At 36.3% G+C, this 10861-nt stretch overlaps 1 protein-coding gene and 1 non-coding gene across 2 annotated transcripts in view; both read left to right on the plus strand.

The window, feature by feature from the left end:
• Positions 1–7257, plus strand: part of ABHD3 (abhydrolase domain containing 3, phospholipase) — a 51640-nt gene extending 44383 nt beyond the window's left edge. The window contains exon 9 of the mRNA XM_039844852.1: positions 7001–7257. Coding sequence (XP_039700786.1) covers positions 7001–7029 — 29 coding nt within the window. The 3' untranslated portion in view covers positions 7030–7257. The remainder of the gene's footprint in view (positions 1–7000) is intronic.
• On the plus strand, positions 6305–6423 carry LOC120590460 (5S ribosomal RNA). The gene has a single exon (XR_005649726.1). It is a non-coding gene; the product is annotated as a 5S ribosomal RNA (ribosomal RNA).
• Positions 7258–10861: the final 3604 nt, after the last annotated feature.

Genomic DNA, 10861 nt, shown 5'->3' on the forward strand with positions numbered 1-10861 from the left:
CTTAAGAATGGTGGGCTGAGAAAAAAATTACTGCCAAGGGCCTGATCTTTCCTTTCTACCATGTCTTTTATTTCACCTTTGGTTTCATCCAGAAATTAAATTAAAAGGGAAGTTATATTCTCTTATGTTTTAAGAAGTTATTTATAGGTCTTCAGTTACTCTGAGAAAATAAATGTTAAATGGGATGATTTTATGAAGAAAATTACAAAACTTCCTAAGAAATAGAAAAAAAGATAAATAAACCAAGAAACATGTTTCAGTATGGCCAAAAAAGAATGCCGTAAATTATTTCCAAATTAATTTATAGGTTAAATGAAATCCCAATTAAAATCCAAATAGGACTTCTTTAGAAATCAATAAAGCAATTCTAAAAGTCACCTACAAGAAGAAACAGAAAATAGTCAAAAATATTTTTAAAAGAAGAGAGATATTGTTCCACAGATTTTGAAAGGTAAATTAGGTTGCAGTATCTTTAAACAGGTACTGGTGTAAAATTTGTCAGAACATTGAAACAGAACAAAGAACTAGAAAAAGACCCTAATTTTTATTAGAATTTAGGTAACCAAAAGCACAGTGAAAAAATGGGCAAAATACATGGATAAGGAATTCACAATAATACCATAAGAATGTTTAACTTCACTCAGGAATAGTAACTAAAACTATGAAATATTTTTAATCTATCAAATTTGCAAAGACTAAGAAACAGTTTGATTTTGATAACACAATGTATTAGGGGCAGTGTAAAGAACCAATCATTCTCATATACTGCTGGGCAATGCGTAAATTGGCAGAACCCCTCCAACATTTTAACTCAGCAATTCCACTTCTAGCAATTTATCCTACAGACACGCTGGCATGTATAAAATAACAAAAGAATAAAGTTATTTAATAAGGCACTGTTTGTAGTAGCAAAAGATTGGAAACTATAAATGTCTATCAATAGGGAGAGGTTAAATTATGATTCATTCTCTCAAAGAAATAATATGTAGCCCCAAGTTAAGAACATTCTTGTACACTCATGAGATGGTTTAGCGGGGGGGGGGGGGGGGCGCTGGTGGAGGAGGTTGAAGAAGCAGGTAGAGAGGAGATAAATGATGGATTTAAGTCTCTCAAGAGGTAGAAGAAATGTGATCCAGAGCAAAGATGCAGGATTTGGTCAGAGAAAAAAGGAAGGATGCACCCTTTTCATTGGTGGGGGAAGGAGAGAGGGAAGAAGAGAGAAGGAAGAAGGGAGGGAGAGAGAGAGGGAGGAAGGAGAAAAGAACCAAATGCAGAGCAATTAATAGAGCTTATTTTTCTCTTTTCCAAAACATTCTCTGCTTCAGTGTAATTAATCTAGAGGTCCTCCTTTCCCTTCCCTTTCTGAAATTCCCATTTCTCTAAAAGCTCCTAAGCCTCTAAGTCTTTTCATGACATATCCAGTCTCATACTACTCAAGAAGATACAAGATTAACAATCATTTTAATTTAATATGCATTTATTGACTTTCATGTAGGTACAGGATATAGTATTCGGCTCTGATGGATACTAAGACCATGATAATGGTGAAGTCATATACATACATTTCCATTCTATAAGATAGATTTTGATAAATATTATAGCAGATATAAAAGTGCTTTGAGAATATAAGAGAGAAAATACAATTATGATGCAAGCAAGGATTAAGAGGGGCTTCACAGAGAAGGTAATATTTAAATGCGACCTTAAAGGAAAGATGGTACATTTAGATGGGTACAGATGGAAGTAAAAGAATTCCAAAAGGAATATGTTAGCTAAGTTATAGAGAAGAGGGAGAAAGCAAATTAAAGACAAATCCATTTAAATCATTTTTCTTCCATAACAATTTTATCCTCCCAACTCCCAAAAGTTAATTAACTATTCATCCAACTTAACTTTTGAAAAGAGGATGTTTCAATCTCGATCTCATCTCTCAATGACCTCTGGGTGACTTCCTGCAGCTCTTTTGTACAAAAAAAGGAGGGCAGTATAAATGAAATTCTAGCTCCTCAGAGTAATGGAGAGGAGGTATACCTTTGGAGAACACTGAGCACAAAATTTAGTGAATCTTTATGGAGGCAGAAATTCGTTTGTTGTAGTTTTTCATCAGTTCCCTATCTGTCCTTCCTCTTATTCTACTACTAAAAATGAAAACAAACAAACAAAAACCTAAATTGAAAAGTAAAAAGGCATAAAACATAATTAGAGCAAATTTTAAACACCATTTGAAATGTATACTTTCTCCTACATCTAATTTCAAGCCATGTAAGCATTAAGAAGACAAAAATTAGTTGATGGGCCTGAGTTGATATAGGTATGATATTATAGGTAGCTCCATTGGCTATCTGTAATCATGGTTTTCATTAGCACTTTACTGGAGAAAAACAATCATTAAGATGTGAGCACAAGACAAAATGGTTCTCTGATTCATAAACTCGCAAATATGCTTTTTAGGTTTATTATGTTATAAATAATATCTTTTGCCTAAATCAAACAGAGTATTTGGAATCTACACATTTGCTTGAATCAAAGGCAAACTGCTGAAGTAAAAGGAGTTAGGTCTTAACAGGAATGCTAGAACATTTTGCAGTATTTTGAGCCACTTACAAGGCATCTGGCAAATGGAATTGGAAAGCCTGGCTTTTAGAATGCCTCTTCTCTATCCCCAAACCCTAAGCTGAAAGCATTATGAAGTGGTGTTAAATAATGTATATTTATTCATATTTAGGTGTTTTTTTTTTCCTTGCTAGACTTTACACCCCATTTCTCTTTTCCTCTAATTAAATCATGGCTCTTGTGAGAGAATCTCCATATCTACAAAGACAAAACCAATGCATACCTATTGTATACCTCACTAATTGGGAAATATTTCCCCCAAGTTTTCACTTGACCTGAATTTTTGGAAATGGTGTAGAGAGCAGTGGGAGATGAACTATTATGATTCTAAAGCTAGGTGAACTTGGGTGAGTCTCTCTCAGAATCCTGGCCTCCTTGCTTTAAGTAGCAGGCCATTTAAGCTGTTCTTAGAAAATTCTCAAGGTAGATAAGGGTTGAGATAACCCATAGAAAGGGAAAAAAAACGAGTTGCTGCTTTTTAATTTTGGCTTTTTAATTGGATTGCTTACTGGGAGTCTGAATAAAATCCTTGCTGGTTAAGTAATCCCACTTCTGGGTATTTATCCAAACAAACGCAAAGCACTACTTCAAAGGGGACATGTGAATCCATATGTTCATTGCAGCATTATTTACAATAGCTAAGATATGGAGGCAACCTGGGTATCCATCAGTGGGTGAATGGATAAAGAAGAAGTGGTACATTTATACAATGGAATGCTACTCAGCCATAAAAAAATAATGAAATCTTGCCATCTGCAACAACATGAATGGTATTGTGCTAAGTAGAATAAGTCAGACTGAGGAAGACAAATGCCATATGATTTCACCTACTTGTGGAATCTAAAGAACAAAGTAAACAAACAGCAGAAACAAACTCATAGATACAGAAAACATTTTGAGGGTTGCCAGATAGGAGGGGGATTGGAGGGTGGGTGAAAAGGGGAAGGGATTAAGAACTACAAATTGGTAGTTACAAAATAGTCATGGGGATGTAAATTATAAGGAATACAGTAAATAATAGTGTAATAGTTATGTATGGTGTCACATGGGTACTAGATTTATTGGGGTGATCACTTTGTAAGTTATATAAATGTATAATCACCATGTCGTACACCTGAAACTAATATAATATTGTATACTCCAACTGTAAATGAAAAATAAAAAAAAAATTTTAAAGAAACTGAAACTTCAAAATAAATCGTTTCTGGTTAAATGAGACTGAACTCTCTTTAGCTCTGAAAGAAAGAGAACACTTGCTTTCCCAATCCGAATAGTCAATGGAATGATGACAGTTTTTCAGATACCCAAGTCCGAGTGTCAGAGATGCGTACTGGGAGTCGTCTAGTACTGTAGTGCAGACAATTCCTGAAAAGCCAGCGGGAGGCTTGGGGAGAAAGGCAAGGCACCCTGGGATGGGTTTACCCTGAAAGAGAGAAATGAGAGAGGGACCCATGCCTTGGGAAAGTGTGGCAGTTCCAGTGGCCTCTGGTAAGCTCTTGCTTGGGTATTCTTAGATGACTAACAACTTTCGTGGGATTGCCTGGAGAAAAATTTCCTCTATGGTGTAAAGCAGTCCTATAGGGATAACCATGGCATTTGGCTCATCTGAAGACATGCATGTAAATGTCAGTTTCCCTAGAAGTTTTTTCAGACTTTATAGGTCTCAAAGCAAATTTCGATAATCGTGCCTCCAGGCCAACAAGCCCAGTGACAGTCAGCCTCCCATTAATACTAAGATAGCCAAAATATGAGTTGCCTGATACTTCTAAATTAATTTTTTACGAGCACACTTGATAAAGCCGGCTATAAGACTTGGCAGAACGAAAGAAGTAAAAAACTATTGGCTCTCAGAACTTAAAATGGCCTTCCTCCTTAAGCTAAAATGAAACTATCTAAAAGGATTTACATAAATGGATCAAACTATGATGTTTAGATGTCAATCCAATTCTTCAAGCTCCCAGGAGACAAAAACTTTAAAGATCATTGACTGCTACCTGGAGATTTTGTTTATTAGAAAGGACATCAAATAAAAGATTTTCCAACTTCATTGGAAGGGACCTTATCGGGTGCCCAACTGTTACTGTTGGGGTAATCTAAAAATCCGTCCTAGTAACACGGAGGGGTCCTCATTTCTTTTTGCCGGTGCAGTAAAGAATTGCAGATCAGTGAGATTTAGAAAAAGTAAGATTTATTAAAGTAAATTTCAGGAGAGAAACATGCTATGCCAAAGAGGGCTGTAGCAGTGTAGAAACAAAAGGTATGGTTAAAGTACTCTCCAAAGGAGGGGCAGGTTACAGCGAAGAGGGTTGTAACAGCATGGAAGTGGGGAGGTCTGCATTATATTAGGGCCGTGATGGGAGGTTATGAGGGTGGTGCTAGGTGATTAGCATGTGAGGTCATTTTGATTGACATTTGGCTGTGATATAACCCTTTGCTTACTGCGCATGAGGTTACCCAGAATTCAGTCAATGATTCATAAACTTCTGGGCATAGGAATGATATTATAATGAGACTAGGTAACAGGGAGGTTAGTGTAGGACTGATTGTGCATGCACTTGCGGCCGGATTAAACCAAATACTAGTTTATGGCTTCTTACCTTTTCTGTATTAGCATGTAGAGGTAATGTATAACCAGAAAATGCGTGTTCCAGGGAGGTCCTAAAGGAGGTCTTCTGGATGGGCTTTCATTCCTTTGTTCCCCTATCACTCATATCTACCTAACTACCTAATATAACCACGAATGGACATCTACCCCTGTCTGGACATTAAAGACTCCTTGAGGATGAGAAGTAGCTGACACCAAGGGTAGACAGCTATCCCAAGACATAGACAAGCCTTATATACCTACAGATTGATATTGAACTCAGAATCCATTTTGTTTCATTGTTGTTACTTATTTGCTGATATCAGTCATAATAATAGTTTTACTTATTCTTTGGGTTTTTCTATGTAGTCCAACCATTTATGATTACTGAACATGTACAAGGTGACTATTAATATTCTTTTCATGGCTTATGTAAATGTTATTTATACTGGATGCCAAACACAGAAACATGAAGTAGAAAGCAAAACTTGGATCATGGTAGTTCATAGGATAGAAATTATCCAGCGTGTCACCCCCCCCACCTCCCCACCCCCACATGCAATAAAGGCCATAAGACATGACTGCCTTCCATTTATCGGACCTTCCCTTTTTGGAAAAATTTGACCTCAAGTCAGATCCATGGTTACAGTATTGCCCCATCCCTAATGGTTAACAAGACAATTTTGATAGAGACTTCCTAAGAATGAGCCTTCCTAGCGCTGTGAGACAACACTATCCAATCAAAAGGTAGGTCATCAGAGCATTCTTCAGATTGATTTATGACCAAAAGGGGGAACTGTGTACAATAAAAGGGAGCTCTATGGAAAGTAACCTCACAGGGTGATCTGATCATAAATTCCTAACTGGGCGGGTCATGGTGGATAGCTATGCCCCAGGCATATAACTTCTTTAGTATAAGGTTTATCTTTGCCTTAAATAAGCTCTGTTCATTGTTTCTGTGCATCAAGTTTAACTCACCTTTGAAACTGGCTGTAACCACCTCAAGAACTCACATTATCTTGTTAACTATCCAGTAATCCAATCCTTGCCTTTCTTTCTCCACTCTTTCTTCTGTCCTCTCTTTAATTTTAAATGCATAAAAAAGAAGTCTATGGCCATGCCACCCTGAATACGCCCAATCTCATCTTGTCTTGGAAGCTAAGCAGGGTCGGGCCTGGTTAGTACTTGGATGGGAGACCACCTAGGAAGACCAGGTGCTATAGGCATAAATAATAATAATAAATAATAAAAAAAATTAAAATAAATAAATAAAATGCATTAAAAAAGCTGCAAAATTATATTTCTCTGGAACATTTGAGATCTTGTTTCCTGGCATATTTCATCAGTTTGGCTCAAATAGATGCTTTTAAATTAAAAAAAAATTCCCAAAGTTATCCAAAGAAAGCTCAGAGTAGCTGACTTTCAACCTACTCCAGGAATAGAAAGGTTAAAAAATTCTGTTCAAAATTCAAAATAGCTCACTCAAAGGTGAGAGTTGGCTGAAATAGCCATAATGTTCACCAGTCATTTTAAGAGGAGAGGGGTCATATGATTCTGTAACCATGCAAATCTTCAGTTCTTTAAAATGACTTTTTCTCTTCTCTTTCTCCTTGATTCAAATTGGCCTGGGGCTCACTCGCTTCTTTTCTTTCCTTATTCTTCTGCATATTGCATATCCCTTAGTCAGTCATTAAGCCCTTAGGTCAGCATCAGTCTTAGGAACAAAGCCTCATGTCTATTGACCACAGAAACAGAGTTTCAGTCAAACTAAAGATAATATTTTGCCCCTCCATACTCATGAAGGTGGAACAACCCTACCAGCAACCTCTTGAAACCAGACAGAACTACGCCGTGACTGACATCAGGACCTGATGCAATGATCAACTGCCTCCTACACTAGCCCCAACCGATCAGTAGAGTCCACGACCCCAACTTCCTTGGCTACTAATGAGTTTTTCTCTACATAGCCTATCTCCTACAGGTCATTGAGCTAGAGCTTACCTGTGTCTCTGGGCTTGGCGGCATTTCCTAAAATAAACCTCTACTTTCTTTGCTGCAAACTCCTGTGTCTCTTTTGGCTTTTTTTAAAAAAATTATTTAATTAATTTCAAGTATACAGTACATTGGTTAGACATCTATATAGTTCATAAAACGATCCCCCCAATTGCTCCCTCCCTCCCCAATCCTCCACCCAGCCAACATATTAATGCTAACTGCATTCCCTATGCCGTGCTCCCCATCCCTGTGACCATCCATCAGCTACTAATTTGTACTTCTTTAACCCTTCATCCCATTCTCCCAGCCCCCTAAACTCCCCTCCCCTCTCTCCATCACCAAATTGTCCACTGTATTTGTGAGTCTGTTTTTAATTAGTTTGTTCTTTTTATTCCTTAGATTCCACATATAAGTGAAATCATATAGTGTTTATCTTTTTCTTTCTTAAATACCTTCTAGATCCATCAAAGCAATATCTTTTTCCATCCCCTTCCTTTTAGTCTGTGTGTGTCTTTTAATCTGAAGTGAGTCTCTTGTAGGCAACATGTAGGGGTCTTGTTTTCCTTTCCATTCATCCACTCTGTCTTTCAGTTAGAGCACTTAATTCTTTTCCATTTGAGGTACTTATTGATAGGAATGTAGTTAGCATTCTTTATTCCTGTTTTTGATACATGTTTTTCTTCTTAAAGAAGTCCCTCCAACATTTCCTATAAAACCGGCTTGGTGGTGATAAATTCCTTCAGTTTATTTTTGTCTGGGAAGCTCTTTACCTGTCCTTCAACTCTAAATGATAGCTTTGCTGGATAAATTATTCTTGGTTGTAGATCCTGGGTCTTCATCCTGTCGAATATTTTTTGCCAAGCCCTTCTGTCCTGCGTAGATTCTTTTGAGAAATCACCTGCCAGTCTTATGGGTTTTCCCTTATAAGTAACTGTTTTTCTCTTGCTGCTTTTAATAGTCTTTGTATTTAACCTTTGACATTTTAATTATGATGTGTCTTGGTGTGGGCCTCCTTGAATCCCTGTTTTTTTAAATTCTCTGAGCTTCTTGGGGTTTTATGTCCATTTCCTTCACCAGGTTAGAGAAGTTTTTCATCTTTATTTCTTCAAACAGCTGTTCAACATCTTGTTTTCCTTCAGGTACGCCTATCAGACGGATATTTTGAACCTTAATAGTGTCCCATATGCTCCTTAAATTGTTTTTATAGTCTTGGCATCTTTACTCTTGCTGTTCTGATTGAGTGTCCTTGGCTTTCCCTTACTCTAGATAGGGCGTTTGAGCCTTTTCTTTATTCATTTTGTTTATTCACTTTGTTTATTCCTTTGTTTATCAAGCCCTTATATTTATTAAACAAATATAAATATAGCAAACGTCCACCTCTTGTGCCCATGCTCACCAATATCACCTTCGGATATAATGTAGCTGACGTAATACTTAATTTTCCTTTAGTTCAATTTTCAAATACAGTTTTGAAAAATATGTAATTTTATACAGAACATCCACAGGAATAGTTAGCTAAACCACATGAAACTGATGTTTTACAGGTCAAGACACTCAAATATCAGCAATTTCATATAGTTCAATCTAAGTACATCCATCACCCAGCTTAAACATCACCCAGTTAAAATTCATGTGTCCTCTCTTCACATTCCCCTATTTTCATCCCTCAGAGGTGACTGCTCTCCTGAATTTATCATTCTCATGCACATCTCTAAACATTAACCACGTAAGCATTCTTAATCAAGTTTTACATTCCTTTATATAGTTATGTCAAGCTATACATATTCTGCTATACACATTTGCTCAATATTGAGACTCATCCATGTTGATACACTTTTCCTGTTGAACATTTTGTACATATTGTGTTGTTTTCCTTTTGAATTAAGTGTGATGAGTATATCTTTATGATTAAACTTCTATCAGCTTTTTTTTCCCTCTTGGACTCTCAAATGAAATCCTGGATCAAATTATAGAAAAATATTTTTAAGGCTTTTGAGGTATCTTGACAAAATGCTTAAAGTTTTTCAATTCACCCTCCCATCAGCCTACTCTAAATGGTCTACCTTCATAGCAAAAAGCACTACTAAAAAATTAACCAAAAATGAAATCTGAAATTTTCCTGTTTTTAATGTTTTATTCATAAAGTTCTACTTTTTCCTATTCTTCAAACATGATTCATCTCCTACAGCCTCTACTCTACACTCTTCAGCATGAACACTGGAGCGAATTTACCAGTTAAGAATACAGGATTCTTGGACACAGATTTCCATCTAAATTCCAGCTCTGCTGATTAAAACCTGTAGGACTTTAGGCAGTTACTTCTCTTTCTGAAAACAGAAAACACCATCTGCTACATAGAATTGTTGAGGGTTAAAAGAAATAACACATAAAGAGTGTAGCACAGAACCTGGTAGAGTAAGCACACTAATATTTGTCAGATGACAAGGGTAGTTAATAGTGTCCACCACAATCCTTTTTTGGAAACTGTATAAAATCTATAAATTAATGAGAAAACCTTGGCACAGAATAAGCATTAAATTCACATTAGTTAGCATACTATCAATAAATAACTTAAAAATTCACCAGAATAATTGTTACATCTACAAATTGGAAGAATTAATATCTCTACACTGTTCAGTCTTCCCACCCTGGAATATTATTGGTTTTGACTCATGAATTTAAAAAAAGCTAGAACTTATCTTGCCACAGTTCCACAAGTGCTAAAAGAGGGAAAAATTACAAAGTTCTAGAAAACATGGAAAACTCTTATTCTCCTTGCAGATTCACAATGCATATTATTCTTTATAAAGTAGTTGTACTAACTCATGTGGCTCTCTATTTAACAACACTAATTTCTGTAGTTCATCAAATATAAGACACCAATTTTCAGATGCATGTGTTATTTTACGTATTACTAAAAAAGGCTTGGTAAGTTTGAAACCAAATCTAAATTTACACCATTTAGGACCTTTCTTAATTTCAGATATTAAAAAAGTATACTTTAAAAATCCATCTTCAGGCCCCAGGTGCGCCAGGCCCGGGTGCACCCTGCGAGCGTGTGGAAGGGGACACCCTGCCTTCAGAGATCCAGTTCTTAAGGGGAAATGGCAACATCCATGGGTCAGGGGTGGAAGTGAGGCAGGGAATTATACAGAGGTGAAAAAAACAATAAAAATCCATCTTAGTATGATTTTCACTATGGCAACAACATACACATACTGTAGTATAATCTTACTAAAATATGTTAAATACTGTCATTCCTCCTTAATCATGGATTCTGTATTCGGAAAGTCACCTAGTCATTTGCTAAAATTTTTAACTCTAAAATCAAGTCTTTTCAGTCATATATGAACATGCATAGAAGCAGCAAAAATCTGTCACCTGATGCATGTGTTCTCAACTGAGGTTGACTTGTTTCAGCTTTCATACTATTAACAAATGTTCTTTTCAATGGTCTACTTAGCGCCATTTTGTATACTTTGTGTTTTTTGTTCGTGATTTTGTTTAAAATGGCCCATGAAAATAGTACTTACAGCACAAGACTGTCACCTGCCTTTTAGAGAAAATACATGTGTTAGAAAACCTTCATTCAAGCCATGAATTATAATTCTGTTGGTCATGAATTCAAGGTAAACGAAACTATAAATACGTTGTCCTTAAACAGAAACA

Source organism: Pteropus medius, unplaced genomic scaffold (genome assembly GCF_902729225.1).
Source record: "Pteropus medius unplaced genomic scaffold, Ma_sr-lr_union100, whole genome shotgun sequence".
Classification (NCBI taxonomy): Eukaryota; Metazoa; Chordata; class Mammalia; order Chiroptera; family Pteropodidae; genus Pteropus; species Pteropus medius.